At 33.4% G+C, this 17,083-nt stretch overlaps 1 protein-coding gene across 4 annotated transcripts in view; it reads right to left on the minus strand.

Moving 5' to 3' along the window:
- Nucleotides 1-17,083, minus strand: part of arfgef1 (ADP-ribosylation factor guanine nucleotide-exchange factor 1 (brefeldin A-inhibited)) — a 139,925-nt gene that overhangs the window by 80,261 nt on the left and 42,581 nt on the right. For 2 of the 4 annotated variants that reach the window (XM_068217189.1, XM_009297395.2), the window contains exons 3-6: nucleotides 13,468-13,624; nucleotides 13,238-13,384; nucleotides 9,876-10,055; nucleotides 7,839-7,892 (exon numbers count right to left, since the gene is read on the minus strand). In XM_068217189.1, the coding sequence (XP_068073290.1) occupies nucleotides 7,839-7,892; nucleotides 9,876-10,055; nucleotides 13,238-13,384; nucleotides 13,468-13,624 (538 nt within the window). The remainder of the gene's footprint in view (nucleotides 1-7,838; nucleotides 7,893-9,875; nucleotides 10,056-13,237; nucleotides 13,385-13,467; nucleotides 13,625-17,083) is intronic. The other 2 variants (XM_068217191.1, XM_009297399.2) reach the window with 1 other exon arrangement.

The following is a 17,083-nucleotide window of genomic DNA, read 5'->3' on the forward strand; positions in this document are numbered from 1 at the left end:
AAAATATGACATTTGCACAGCTAGTGTTTTTCAGCCAATCATAAACTTTCCGTGAAAGCTTTGTGCGACTGTTTTCAATTTTATAAGGTTCCTTTTAAACTATCAATGTTGTAATGTAATTCAATAATAATCAGTTAAACAGACTTAAGCATTTATTTGGTTGTTAAAGCATAAAAACAGACAATAGACCGTTTAAACCATAGGTTTAAAATTGGATTCCTGGAGGGCCGCAGCTCTAAACAGTTTTGCTCCAACTATTAAGGTGTTCAAGACTACTCTTAAACACCTTGCTTAGTATGATCAGTTGTGTTTGAAGCAAAAGTTTGGAGCAAAACTGTTCAGACCTGCAGTCCTTTATAAATTGAGCTTAAGACCTATGGTTCAATTGGTTCATCATTAGGCTAGCGCAGAAATTCCATTGAAATTACTGGGGTAAAATAGTTTTACATATTTCAAAGGCATGACGTGGAAAAATTAATTCATTGCACAATTTCTTGTTTGGTCTGATAGCCACTTTATATAGTAGCTTATAGCCAGGCAGTGTAGATCACTGTTTTTTTTTTTTTTTTTTAAGAAATCAGATCTTAAACGTGGTGATTTGAAATGGGTTGACCGGAATTAACCGGAAGCCCTAGGGCTGGCTGACTGAAATTAAAAGTCTGTGTGCATATACCACATTCCAAATCAAAGAAGGTGGAGCCTACTTATTACATCACTGTTTTAGATTAATGGTAGTTCCAAAGTGTTTACAAGCCTAAGCCTTTTAGGAAAGTCTGCTAAGCAAGAAATTACAAAGTTCTGAACTGAACCCAGTTTTGTTCAAATCCCCAATGTGAATTCCACTTGTATATCAGAGCCTTTTAGGGTTTCCAAAATAACACTGAATTTCCATTGGTCATTTCCGTTTGATTGACATTTTTCAGAATCTGCTTTTATATTTGAGTGGTCAAAAGCTGTCCACATCTACATCAATCAGGTGGTGTGAACACAAAATATGTTAATAAACAGTTAACTTATACTTTTTATGGTGGGCTTTATGGATTTACGGGGGTTTTCTGTTTAAACTCCACTTTGGTTAAACTGTGTTCCTGACACTTACTCAGAGTTTTTAGTTTTAATGATTATCCATGGACTAAATGTCAACCTAACACTTAAACAATGCCAGTTAAAATCTTTACAATTGAATTATGGGACCTTGAACTCATTATCAGTTTTAGTACTGTAATTTACACGACCAACCCGGACAATATATTGAGTCAAACTACTAAAAATGCAATTTGACAGCATAAATAAAATGAAAACAACTATTACTCACAAAATGAAGTGTTATTTAATGAACATTTTTTTACAGTGTAGCACTGATTCTTGCTGCAGAGGGAATTTATAATCAGTTCTTGGTGATAAGCGTGTCTTGTAGTGCAATCTAAAATTGCAATCTGCAAATATCACGCCTAAACAAATAAATCAATAAAGCTGAGCTGGCATCTAATGTAACTTCAGACCTGCTCGCTGAGCCACTATTCCTCAAACTGAGCATGTAGAGAGCGCACAGCAATGAGACTGGATCAATAGCATCATTTTGGATTTGATACAATACCAACTTTGGCACCTCAGTACAGACAGAAAATCGATATCTTGGGCTTAGCAACTTATAAAATGAAACCAGGGCTGTTATTGATGTAAATAACATTCAAATTAAACACTTTATATATACATGTACTAGTTGCTTACCCCTTAGTATAAATAGTACAGAATAGTACTAGAATGGTACAGAAAATAAAATGTCAAAAATCTTATGTCTTAGCAGTATTAGATAATCAAAAGCAGTTAATTAACAATATATTGCTGTTTGTTTTATTAAAGAGATAATTCATCGTTTACTCATCTTTCACTCACTGGTAAGTAAGTAAAAGTAATAAATAATTGATTACTGTAAAAATTATTTACCTCTACTAAAACAACTTTTTTTGCAGTTTTATTTTTCAAACTACTCTTTTAAAATAAGTAATACTTAATTACTTATAATACTTAATTGATTTGAGTTGAGACAACATGAATTATGAATTATGTGGAACCTTGTACTTTTTACAGTGCTTGTTCCAAATCTGGAGTTTCTTGTTGGGTGAAAAAAACAGCTTTTGACTTTCATGGTATTTGGTACTACCATTGTTTGTCAGTGGCTGCTTTTTCACAACATTTTTCAAAATGATTTATTTTGCGTTCAACAGAAAAAAAAAAATCATAAAAGTTTAGAACCACATGAGTGTAAGTAAATAATGAGTGAATGTACATTTCTGGGTAAGCTATATCTTTTATTAATTATCTTTTACAAACACACACTTGCCTCCGATATACCTTAATTTCAAAAGAAAGCAGCAAAGATCATCACTGCTTCATATAACACCTAAATAAGACATTTCAGTGTACTAATACTGTATTATGTTAAATTTACATACAGTTGAAATCAGAATTATTAGCCCCCTTTTGATTTTTTTCTTTTTTTAAATATTTCCAAAATGACGTTTAACAGAGCAAAGAAAAGTTTCACAGTATGTCTGATAATATTTTGTCAATAACTTGCCTAATTACCTCAACCTGCCAAGTTAACCTTATTAACCAAGTTAAGCCTTTAAATGTCACTTTAAGCTGTATAGAACTGTCCTGAAAAATATCTAGTCAAATAATATTTATTTTCATCATGACAAAGATCAAATAAATCAGTTATTAGAAATGAGTTATTAAAACAATTATGTTTAGAAATGTGTTGACAATTTTTCAGGGGGGCTTCAACTGTATATAATTTAATTTGTATATAAATGATCATTTAATCGTTGTCAATAATAGTGTAACAATGTTAATAACTTTGAATCATTAAATCTAATAACATTGTTCACATTATATCATATCTATATGATATTGTTGTGTGCACTACAAATTATGATTCTAATTTAAATAAATACATAAATAATTATTGATTGATTAATTGATTCATTTATTATTTATTTGATAACCAGTACCTAATAAGAACACAGTATCTAAAAAAAGGAACACTTTACAACACAGAAAACAGAGTTAATGTTAGTTAATATATTTACTAAATAAATAAACAAATTAAAAACACTAATTCAGCATTTATAGTTTAACATTTGCTAAATATAAACATCCAATGATGTGCTCATTAATATTTGTTAATGTACAATGACTTAACATGAACTAACAACAAATAACTTTAAATTTAATTCACTAACGTTAACAAAGATGAAGAAATACTGTAGTAAATGTGTTGTTAATCTTTCTTCACGTTAGTAAATATATTACCTACATACGTTTATTGTACTATATTTATGCATAAATAAATTATAATTTCAAACACTGGATTTTGCCATACAATCAGTGTGAATACTGTGATTAAACCCACCTTATAAATATATTGCAAAATTAACTAGATCATATTTCGAATTTTTAGGTACTGAAGCACCTAGAAACTCTAGTTAGTAAGCTGACTGTCGAGTATATAATGCATTCATCCCTGAACCCTGAAGGCCCTTTAATGTCTCAGCTTCATTAATAAAGCATGAGAGACAAAAATGTCCCATTTCCGGAGCCTTCAGCTGAGCTGGGGTGGTCCGATACGGTGGCAAAACAAACACGTCTTCAATATTGTTCAGCTTATTAGTTATGCATGATGTGTCTGGCAGTGTCACAGTGTGTCACGCTCCGTCCGGACTGCTAAAACTGCGTGACAGTGTGTTTTGATGGTGCCAAAACCGCAAGCCCTGGCTTTCAAAGAGGCGTCCTTTTGATCAGCGCTGCGACAGTGAATCATCTAAACCGCAGCTCGCTGCCCTCCTCATACACACAGGGAGATCCAGACCACAAACATAACAGACAGATTCACGTTTGCTCCTGGTGTCAACATCCGACTCGGATGATCCATCGCAAATGACAGCCACAAATGCGATTGAATATGAGATTCAAAACATTTATTATTATTATTAATGTTATTTTATTTTTTAATTATTTTTTTTTTTTTTTATCCAATCAATGTCCGGGACAATGTCAATCATTTTGTACGTTTTAAAAAACTAGATTCAAAAACTGACAACTTACTAAAAACATTAGACCAAAACCAAAGTAATTTTGGCAAAATATACTCATTTATTTCCCACAGTTCCTTTGTAGATTCTGAATATGCAATGATTTTGTATTGGCATTTTACATCATATTTCTGTTCACTAAATCAACCATAAAATTACATATAATGTACTTTTTTATTCAAGTCAAGTTCCCCAAACAAGGATTGGCCAGTCAATCAAAAATCTGACACAATTGGCACCTAAAATTAAAACTCCCCATGCACCAGCTGAGAGCACTGGGGGTATAACATGCTTTATTATTTCTAACAATGACTGGGAATGGGCTATGATTTAGCATGATTACAGAATAGCAAGAACTGCTTTGCAAGTATATAAATATGTAATGTGAAGTGCAGAACTCTGATCTTTTCATGTGAGCAGTTTAAGATTTTTCTTTTTCATTTACTGACCATTGGCGGGTGCAGCAAAATGTTTTGGCATACAATGCTTTCTTGTACTTCATAATATAAATTATGAAACAGAAAAAAAGCATAATTATTGTAAAAAATTTGAATATTATTAAAAAATTATTTATACGATGGAAAAAAAAACTGCCAAAAACCTAACATATATAAGAACACACTATACACGGTTAAAGGTGCAGTGTGTAAGTTTGACACCCAGTGGTTGAACTAGGTAGTGCATTATTGGATCAAAACAAACACAAGCGCAGGCTGCCAGATTGATGACCAACAGGAGCGAGTCTGACTACCGAGCCTAAAGGCTGATTTAAATCGCATAATTTATAAAAGCAATGGCATGCAATAGAAGGAATCTTTTCCATATAAAAATGAGTTTTTGTTCTAATCAACACCTCGAATTTATATATTAGAAACGGCTTCTATTTCTTTCATCTGAACAACAGGACTGGCAATAATCACCTCAGGTACACCTCATACGAGTTTGAATGCCTCTTTACATGACATTTATTGCCATACTACTGAAAGTAGCAGCAGATTCAACAAAACAATTTTTTGTTATGTCAAGATCACGAGAAAATTAAGCCGTGATTACAAGATAAGAGAGTAAATAATATTTCAATGTATGGCCTTGTAGGACTTCCATAGATTTAACAGTGTGAATCTATAACAAATGTTTTATTAAAGTCATAGCTCCTCTCTTCGATTTCATAAATTACAGTTCAAAATTGTTGATTATTACTGTTACACATTAGATTTATATTAATTTGGCTAAATATGACAACAAAAACATTTGATGAAGGCATTTATAAGGTTAATTTTTTTTTTTCAAGAATACAACATTTCAATTTGTTTTTTTTTCTTTTTCTTTTTTTTTCTTTTTCCAATTGTTAAAAAAGTACTAACAACAACAACAACAACAACAAAAATATTGACACATACACGCACAAAAAAGTTTTTTTTACTGTTTGTTCAAACTACTTAAATAACCCTCATGTACTGTTGGGGATGTTTTTATCCACTCTGGGGTAATTTTGAGTCTTAATCTGGTCACAACTTTTTCTGTGTTTTAGCTAGCAAAATTATTTTTGGTGACAAATCTTATTTTGACTCATACTTTGACAAAATTATAGACAATGATACACTCTTAGCAAATGTACTATCCTTTTGTTATGAATGAAAACATCAGCTAAATTAAACTGCTGTAAAAATGCATCAGATAAATATTTTTTCACTTGTTTTTGCATAATTCTGTAAATCAACTTCAGTCCTGATCAAAACTACTAAATTGTTTAGAAAAATCACAGGATTTTAATTGCCAAATTCACAATTGATCACTGATTGGGTGAAAAAAATGCTCAAAATGAAGTATTTTCAATATAAAAAGTAATTGTGGACAGGATTTTTTTACCTTTTATCAAAGTCTTGGACTTGTGAAACAACATTGCCTTTGATTCATTGCTTTTCTCTCCCTAATTTACTGTAGGTGGCTGTTTTTGCCCCATTGACTTCCATTATAACCACGTTTTTTTTATAACATAACCATGACACCATATAATCATGTATTTTTGATTGTTGGTGGTTATCTCTGATAAGAAGAAGAAAAATTTGTACATTTTACTGTTTATCATTAGTTGGCACTATTGACCTCTTGGATAGGCCTGTGCAAAAAAAAGTTTAGAGCGTACTCACACTATGTACAGTTGTCTTGAACCGGGCAAAAGCACGCTTGTCCCCACTCCCGTCTCCCCCGACGGTCCGCACTCACATTACAATCGGGCCTGGGCACGCTTACATCATCGATGACGCGCTGGTCAGAAGCTCTCTCTCTCAGCACAGTGGGGATTTCTTCAGTTATATCTCTTTAGTCGTGTGGGATAAGGTGACACGCAGTCAGATATTTCGCCGAACAGATCAGCCACTTTTAACGCTCATAAACAATCCAAGAGTGCTTGTGCTGCAGGAATTAGGAGGTTTGCAGCTTTAATAACCTACGACAGTTTGCGTTCACTGAACCGTAAGAATGATTAATAAATCCATATGAAACAGTCCCTTAAAAGTCACGTCTCGCTTTTAGTTTCGCCCAGAAACCGCGCCCGATTCAGCGCACTCACACTTCTCAAACGATCTGGGAAACTGGCCTGGGCACAGTTCGAATAGCATAGTGTGAGTAGGCACTTAGTTTCTGGAATTTTTATGGAGTGTAACAGCAAATTCAAGGTGTATATGTGTGTCCGTGAATGTGTGAGAGTGACTTTTGTGTGTGCACTTACCTTGATGTTTCTGAGAAAATCTAAATATGCTTCTCAGCTCACAGAACTACATGGAGTAAATAAAATCAAATACTGTGTATTTCTGCACCATCAAATGTGGTTATAATGGAAGTCTATGGGGCAAAACCGCCACCAACAGTAAATAAGGGAGAAAAAATTAAAATCTAACAATTCATCAAAGCCAATGTTGTTGCTTTTTTATTGAAAATATGCCATTTTGGGTTTATTTTTTTCACAAAATCAGTGACAATATTTGCAAGCTAAAATCCTGTAATTGTTTTAAACATTTAGTAGATTTGATCAGGACTGTGGTTGATGCAAAAAAGTTATAGGAATGTTTGTCTGATGCAATTTCACAACAGTTTAATAGTGTATGTTTTCATCCTAAACATAACAAAAGAGTAGTTTATTTGAACAAAGCACAAGAGTTAAAATGAGCTGAATAAACACGATTCTTGAATTTTTTGACAAAATAATTGTTTTATGTTCTGCCTACTTAAATTTGTATAAACAGCTAACAATCAACTTGTTCTGGTCAACGTGAAGGAATTCATTTACAGTGTTCTTCAAGGGGGGGAAAAGCCCAGTAATGGAAAGCAACATTATTCATTACGAATCAGACACTCTTTCTTTCCTACCAGAAGGCGCATTTGTCACTACCAGGTGTGAACATCTGTCCTCAACTGACCGCTTTGCGAACAAACCACCCGAGACGGATGTTATGTTGCTACCAGGTGTAAACGAGTCCCACAAATGAGAGAAAACTACTGTAATCACACTCTTCCACAACACAGAAATATGGTAAGACAGATGAAAGGAGCTCATTTAGTCATGAAGGGAGGACAGCAGGCAGAAAACGAACGCAACAAACGCAATGAAGCCAAGGCAAGCGAGACGTCTGAGAGAGAGAGAGAGAGAGAGAAAAACGGATGAAGCTGATGTACACAAAACAAAAAACCAGAGAAAACGTCAGATCAAGCACATTTCAAGGCAGTCCTGTCACTCTTTACCTGACGATCTCGCTTTCTTGATGCCAAAGACCAACTGATCTTGTGATTTGTAAGCTATATTTTGAAAAAGGGAGGAGGAGGAGGAGAGGCATCAACCAAAAAGAAAGAAGAGACGTTAGGATGTTATTAGGATGTACTTCCCCCATATTAGCTAGGGCTGGGTAGAGATTCAGATGTTCTGATTCGATTTAGATTCACAAGCTCTCGATTCGAGTCTTGATTCAGTCAAAATAGCTTTGACTTTAATGCTATTGATATTTTAAAAATGACCAGTAAATACCTGTCATCATTGTTCCTGTCATCTGTGTTTTTCTTGACTCAAATTACTCATCAAACTACTCTTTCTTCATGTTCATCCATGTTTTGATGCTGCTCTAAAGTGTATAAGCTGTACTGTGCTGCACGAATACGTTTACAAATTAATTATAAAGAAAAATCAATAACACTTTTAAGTAACAATACACACAATTAACTACTGGCTTATTATTATGATATAACCTATTGATTGCTATTATAAAAAAGGATTTGTTCCGGCCATCCAAAAAGTGTGACCAAGACACGAAAAATAAAAAACACGGCCGCTATAGTTATGAAGTGCCGTGCCTCTGTTCAGTACAGCGCGAGCTGCAGTTGAAGGGTTGTGGGAAGTGCTAGATAGCCCTTCAAATGAAGATTTTTCTGGACCTGATTACAAATGGGATAATCAGTCCCTGAATATACCAATTACAGTAACTAACAATAAAAGGAGCGTGGTTAACAATAGTAAGAAGCAAATAGTCAGACTTTGATAAAAGATTACTAAAACAGTGGGTTTAGTGGGTTAACTCGCATGTATTAATTGTTTACCAAAGGAATAACAATGTGTGCTAGCGAAATAAACATTATGCGTTTTCATTTAACATGGACTTTAAATGTTACAGTACTTGTGCCTTCTGCAATGAATACTGAAAATTACATCTTGTGATGTACAAACTAAAGACGACACATAATGACGTGTGATATTTTCACCCAATAGAATTGGGACTGGTCCTTACTGTTACTCAGGCTTTAAACTTCTCATTATGGAACTCATTTTTCTGTATTTTTTAAATGGGTCTGTTCACACATGATCTCTTCACAGCAATGTACAGGTAATATATACATATATTTTAATGTTTTTATTCCGCTAAAGAAGAAGAAAAAAAAACACTTAGAAAACCCATGGAAGGCAGAATATACATCTTGTTACACACGTGACTACTGCATTTCAAAAAATGGGTTGTAATTCTGGTTTTGTGAAATTAAATGTAAAAGATCTGAAACAAATTACTTGATAAGGCTTGGCTTTGTGTTTTCTTTTTATTCATCTTGAATACAAAGTTACGCTGGTATTACGTTGGTATCGTGTTGGTATTTTAACATTAGTACATTAACATTAGACATTAGGTATCTCGAGCATTCCCATGACAAAAGCTCTTTTGCGTTCAGTGTGTTTTGTTCCTCCAGTTTATTTTCTCTTTGTACCTCCTACATTACAGTACTATTTAATATTTGTTTGTAATACTGCTGTCAAAAGATTTACGGGTTACTCATGGTTCGCTGAAAGCAATTTGTTAATTCGACGTACGAACCTCTTTTTATCCGGTGTTTAGAAACACAGAATTCCCACAAAGGACACATAATGGGCCGAAGCAAAAAGGTGAACAAAATAAATGACTAGGGTGGGTGGTAGGGTTTTGCGTTCCTTTTTGTAGTAAGTTAAATTCACTGTAAGTACTACCAAAAGAATTTTGATGGTATATTTCTTTGTAAGAACTCAGGCAGTACTGTATGTAATGTATGAAGGTTTTTTCAATGAAAATGAAAATAAAGAGTTAAAAAATAAATAAATAAATAAATAAATGACATCACAGCTTTTGACAATCAAGATCGAATCGACAACTTTTTTTTTCTTTTAAGTTATTATTTGTTTTTATAATTTATTGTTATTTTTTTATTTACTTATTTTTTTGCCCAGCCCTTATATCAGCAGAGGGAAAAAGAGTCCGATGTACTCACTGCTTGGTTCTCCATGCGGGCGAATATGACATTCAGCATCTGGGTGAGGGTGGCTTTGGCCGTGGTCTGGTTGATGAGGTTTTTACTGGCCAGATAGATGTTGTAGCATGTTCTGACGGCCTGTAAGACTGTGCCCTCATGGATCTCTATTTGCTGGGATGTCACCGCTGTCAGCAAGGCCTGTTGTGGGCCAGGGAAGAGACAAATTAAAACTTGAATTCATATAGCAAATCCATATCAATTTCGATCACCTTTGGATAACAAAAGAAGGCTTTTTAAAATCAAATTAACAATGACTACGTTTACATGGACATCAATAATAGAATTATTTGCCTTAATCTGAATAAGACAATAATAAGATTCAGGCGATTACTTGAGTTGTTTATTGAATGTTCCTTTTATAATCCTATTTTACATGTTATAGCTCATAATTCGATTAACGTCATTGTGTCACCGTGCTATCCGCATTTCCTCTGGAGTTTCATGTAATTTCGAGTGTTTCATTTTTAATTTGTTGACTTTAACCGCAGTTTGGCACTTTCACTTCAATTCGGGAACATTTCATGCATGCCCCCCATGACAAACGAGATCTTGGATGCAACTACGAACTGCTGGAAGAGTGTTGTTTTAAAGGAAGTTCATCACACATGCTGAATGGAAGAAAAAAACCTCTGAACTTCACGTTGCAGGTGTCTGTAGTCTGTGGACAGCTGCGGGTGTGTGTCTGTGTGTGTGTGTGTGTGTGTGTGTGTACCATCCTGTCGCAAAATGCAGCGAATAGTCCTACATGATGGCAATAGTTTGTTAAGGTGTTTACATGTCTGTACTGCAGTTCAATAATGCCACTAAAATCATCCATCAACCAGAAATCAACCAAAAACGCAAGCACGTGCGACAAGTTTCGCATTTCACTGCATTCGAAAGTTCAAGCTTGGTGAATTCTTACCTGCAAAATCACATGAGATGATTGCGTGAGATCAATAGAAGATAATTTAAAATAAGAAATTTTAAATATGGAGCAATCACTCACTTTTATTATTGTCTAATCATATTGTTTAACCCCGCCACCTTTCTCAGTACCATACAACAGAATTTTGCATGCACAAGCTCTAGTGTGACCACAGTTTAAGTCACTTTGGACAAAAATGTCTGCTAAATGACTAAATTTAAATGTAATTTCCATGATTTTTTCAAAACCTGTTTTTCCAAAACTCTTCCAAGCCTGAAAAACGCCTTATCAAAATTCCATGACTTTTCCAGGTTTTCCATGACCGTATGAACCCTGGATGTATCAATGTGGTAGCCATCTATTACAATGTTTATGGTACTGCCAGTCTCTGTTCAGGATTTGTTTACATATGTAATATGTGAAGTTTCCAATAGTATCTGGATGCAGCATTTATGATGCAAAATGAGTTTGCATATCTCAGAGATGCAATGTCAGACACAATGCACTTAATGGAGCAAGTGATGAAGTATCACAAGCAATGTATCAAATTTTTACGGATTTCCTTAAAATAAACTTTGCATTTCGGGATAATCCAGCGCAGCTCTTTGATAATGAGCTGAACTCTCCATCCTCTCTATGTAGTATTGAATAGACACAATATGTAGCATATTCCTCTTTCTTTTTCTACATTGGAGAAGAGCAGAGAACAAAGTATCGCTGCTTGAATTTACTTCAAAATGTTTTGCGTTTTTTCAGGATAGATTAATTAATATGCAGCAGACTTAAGGTTTGTGTACCTGACAAATTTTGAAAATGAATACAAAATTATATGATATGAATACAAAAAAAAAAAAAATAAAAAATTCAGACTTCAGTGTCAAAAGACCTCTAATGTCAATTTTTGCAGTGAAAAAATGCCAGTAAACCTCATCATTTGTTTATGCACAGGATGATATTAATTCCTGTCTCTGTTTTTAAAAAAACACACACAGTAAAAAGTAAATGAAGACATTTTGAAGACTCCAATACATTTTAGAGTGAACTAGCATTTTAATCCCTGACCACAGTGATAAATCCTAGGAATGTATTTAAACCGCATAGATGGGCGTTATTATTTTTTACTATAGTGGCAAAGATTTCGGTAAAGTTCAACCAGATTAAGCTCAACATGTGGCCATATGAAGGAGTTCAGCAGCTTGTCCTGCTGCTCTACATTCCACAATGAGATTTGTAAAACAATGGCTTAGGCAAATGACGCTATGGAAATCTGAGCACTACAGGTTTGGGCAGTTTGGACATAAAGAACAGAAAGACGGACATATATACTGAAAATTATTTCATTAAAAAATCTATGAAATACTGATTTGAACAAAGAACATTTTATAATTCAAATGTGAAATCAAACGTATAAATAAGTAGTAAAAAATGTTCTATATATGAGTCCACCCCTCACAAATCTCTCATAAATTATTATTTTCTATATAACAATAATATATTTGGGCATATGCATTAGATTGTCAGTCCTAAAGCCAAATATGGTGCTAATCTAGCAAAATAACTTATAATAACAGGCTGAAAAAATATAAAAGAGGAAAAATCAAAAGAAACAAAAAATATATACAATTTTGTTGAATTTTGCAATTTTTTTGTAATATTTTGCATTTATTTTAAATGTATTATCTTTTTATTTTTTTAAATGTTTGGTGACTGAATTTTTTTTAAAGAAATAAATTAGTTTAATAAATCTGTTTTGATGAACAGAATAATTTTCTTTAAAAAAACAAAAAAACCAATGACCCAATTAATAAATATTTATTTATTAAATATATAGTTAATACTTATTGTATGTAGTTTTAAATGAAATTATCACACCAGTCATTACTGCTTTTATTACTATTACCATTAATAATAATAATAATGATAATAATAATAATGATAATAATAATAATAATAATAATAAATAATAATAATTTATATCAGTGATTTCTGAAGGATTGCGTGACTGAAGTATTGAGTAATGAAGCTGAAAACTCATCTTTAAAATCACTTTAATAAATTATTAAATTAAATTATGTATTCAATAATTCAATTATATATTATTTATTTATTGTTATTTTATAATGCAATGACATTTTACAATTTTACCCTTGGTCTTGTATTTTTGATTAAATAAATGAAGGCTTGGTGAGCTTGACCGGTTGTGCATATATTTATAATAGTTTTAATATTATTATTATTATTAATAATATTATTATCATTACTAGATTTTACAGATTCCTAAATTCTGCATTCTGATGATTCTGTATTAACACCTAAATGGTTTACAACAATCATAGTTTCCTGAGAATATCTAATTTTAAAAGCAAAAACTATTGGCTTCACATATTTATCTGACATGAAGTAAAAACTGTACCTTTATAATCTGTAGCTGGACTCCTTCGTCTGTCTGCGGGCCCTGAAAGCAGCCACATATAGTCTCTATGATCCTGTCGATGAGTTTCTTCCCTGGTGTGGTGTTGTCTGGAGCGCTGCCCGTCAGGTGACCATACGCTATGAGTTTCTGAAAGAACAGAAACACGGCACATGAGGTCAGACCTGCTCACCACGAGAATTGAGTGTCATGAGCGTGTTGTGAATGCTGACCTGTAAACAGTCTAGAGAGGTGATGACGATGCGAGGACATTTGGACTGACAGGCCAACTCAAATGGCAGGAAGTATTTATCTGCTTCAATGAAGCTGCTCTTCGACTTGATTGGTGGCAAAGTGCTGGAACTCGACTTGTTGTCGCCGACCGGTGAGCTAAAAAGCAAAAAAAAAGACATCAGTCAGTATGACTAAATATGAACTAACATACATCATAACATTTGGACATAATGAAGCAACCAATAAGGTGGTTAAATAATTGTGTATGTGTGTCTGTAATATTCTATTTTTATATTAATAGTGCTGGGCAAAGATTAATAGCGATTTTTTATGTGTGTGTATTACATATATTTATTATACATATGTGATACACACACCATCATGGAAACAAAACTATATATAAATAGCTCTGTTACATAGATATAACAATTTATATATAATTGGTATCATATACACGTTTTAGATCTATATATAAATAACAATTTTCTCAAACATATGTACATGTATCAAAAGACCCATCCCGCCACTGACAAAGTCCATAAGTTGGCCCCTATATAAACTCATTTATCCAAGTTTTGACAGTGTGCCATCATAAATTGTGCAAATAACTGACAGAATAAGGTTTAAGACAAGTTAAATTTTAAATGATTCAAATTTACAAATTGTGACTGAGGAAATGAGCTGATCAGTTTGTTATTTACCTAAAGAGCTACAGCTTTTAGTTAGTTTTTAATAAGTTTTAACAGATTCCTAATTGTTTTTAATGATGCATGATAATAAATTTGTGTTTTAAAAATAAGTATTTTTTCATATTTCTTAATTCAAAAATTAAAATTGTAATTTCATAAGATTGTTTATAAAACTGTAATAACTTACACTTTAAATGCACATTTCTAAATAAACACTTTGTGGTAAAATAGTATAGTAAGCATTTTGACTAAATTTTAGGACATAATTTTGTTGCATCAAAAGTGTGGTTGTGATTGCCATTCGACAAGCTAATGTAGCAATGTGTAGTACTTAAAATATCCCTAAAATGCAGTATTTGAACCACATAATTTATAAGGAATTGAGGAGAACAACTGCAAAAATCTCCACTTTTTGTGAAAAAAAAAACACCCCTTTCAATAAGCTGGCTACACACACACACACACACACACACACACACACACACACACACACACACACACACACACACACACACACACATTTACACACACGTACGCACGCACACACGCACACACACATTTATATACACAAATTACATAGATTAAAAAAATGTATTATATTAATTGCATGAATTTTTTGAATTTTTACATTTTTCATTGCAATAAATCGTCAGAAATTATTATGCATTTTTTATGAATTAATATCCTCTTTAAATAAAAGTTAATTAACTCATAAAAAGTACATTACTAAATAAATAACAAAATGCTGTGCATATTTAAAGAAACACAAATAAGGAAAATTAAATTGTAAAAACTTATTTGGAAAATAAAATAATTTTAATAAATTTGAATAAATAAATTTGAATTATGAAGATTATTAATTGTTCAATTTTTCTTTATTATAATCTCATTAACATCGTATTAACATATTCTAAAATATAAAGTTTAGGTCTACTTTCTAATAAATGCATCTCTGTGTATTATCTGTGTTCAAAGATTTAGTGGATTGGCAGGCTATATTTTGACTGGGGGATATAATTAGTCCTGATAATAATTGTCTGTTTTTAAACAATATGCCAATACTGATTAACAATTTACTGGCCATCCTCATATAAAAACAATCCAACAGATACACGTGAGCCAACAATTTTTTTTTTTGAAGAAAAGCCTGGCTGGGGAAGAAGCCCTTCAATCTTAATCTATCCCCACACTGCAGTGTAAGTGACCTCGACTGCAAACTCTGGCTTTATATCAGCCATGGTATAAACTGAAGAAGACTGCCAGAGCTGGAGAGACGCCAGCGTTAGCAAGAGCAGAGTTTTACCATTTCCTTCAGCGAGACGCACTGATGAGTGCAGTGAGACACGGAGAGATGAAACGAATGAAGCAGAGCAGCGAGGGGGAGAGAGAGAGTGAGAGTAAAGTAGAGCACTAAAGGGGCATGAATCAAAGGACAGTCGTTGAGGGCAACAAAGTGGAAGAAAAACATTCACTTGGATGTACTGTACTACCAGTATATTTTTGATTGGTTCATAAGAATATGGAATAATTTGTATAACAATATTTGTGTCTGTTTAACTGTACCACATGTATTCACCTTATTCTCAGCTGTCGAGCGGGCGCTGCCATTTGAATCTTTTTGTCTCGCGACTTCCGGTCACATTCACTTCCATTCATTTTTTGACGTTAACAACTGCTCGTTACGCTGCTTGATGTTGCAATTTAATATTTTCTTATTATATTATGCTACTTGGTCTGTGTAGTCATGCAAACATTTGTTTGTTGAGCAAGTAGTTTGGCCATTTTCTGCCGTTTATTATTCCTAGTCATTTCTCCCATAGGTGACTGAATCGGAAGTTCTAAGACAATCGCGAAAACAGGCGCACTTCCACATTTTAGAATAAGGTCAATACTGTGAAACTGGCAGCGTTTGCTTGTAATTAGGCAACAAACACATGTAGACTGTTGAATAAAAGTGTTTATAGTCCGTTTATGCATCGTGTCATGACTGTTAATAATTAAGACTTTTCCGCAGTGAAAGGATGCTAATAAAATACAAAAAAAAATGTAAAACACAAAATATAACTGTAAAATACATCTCTCTAAGCCCCCTGTGTCAAGTTAGCCTTTTTTTTCATTCACAACACAGCTCTCATTTCATTTACTTAGAGTTAAAAAAAAAAAAAAAAAAAATCTCTTTACCAATTCAGTTGGAAAGTCAAAGTATGAGAGCACATTATTAGCCAGGACCATTCCAAATATGGTCAAAACCAAGCTTTTCATTCTATGGGTCAGTTTTACTCAACCAACGGGCTGCGAACCGGTACAGTTCTGTGGATCAATTGGCACTGGTCCTCACAAGAAAGCATTCATTATTATCATTTTACATTTAACATCTTAGTTACATCTCGGTCGATTGAGCCCCCAAATTTAACCCACAAACAGCAAAATGAGTAAGAAACAGACTTCTTTGGAAAGGTTTTTTGGCTAAGGGGAAAAGGCCCAGTGAAGTTAGGCAAAATTAGGCACCGAAATTTATATGCTGATTTGATCCGGTACATCCCGGTTACAAAGGTACTGATGCTATAATGGCACCGGGTTTCAGTACCCAACCCTACCCACAACTGACGTTTAAATATCCCCATTTCAAAATATTTATTCATCAAAAGGTAATTTATTAAACAATTTGTGATAACATGATATTCATTTCAAAAATGCTGTAATACGCTGTAACGCTGTAATTTAATTCAAATGCATATTTTCCTTGCTCTAAATGTCTCCCCTACCAAGCGACACTTGCACCTTAACTGTGCATTCACACCGAAGACAGTGAGAGCGTCAAAATTTGCTACATTGATTTCGTATTTAAAGGGGCCCTTGCAGCATATCATATCAGTTACATTCCCGCATGAAACATGCTTTCTAGCGCGAAAATGGTGTGCATTTT

Source organism: Danio rerio, chromosome 24, assembly GCF_049306965.1.
Source record: "Danio rerio strain Tuebingen ecotype United States chromosome 24, GRCz12tu, whole genome shotgun sequence".
Taxonomy (NCBI): domain Eukaryota; kingdom Metazoa; phylum Chordata; class Actinopteri; order Cypriniformes; family Danionidae; genus Danio; species Danio rerio.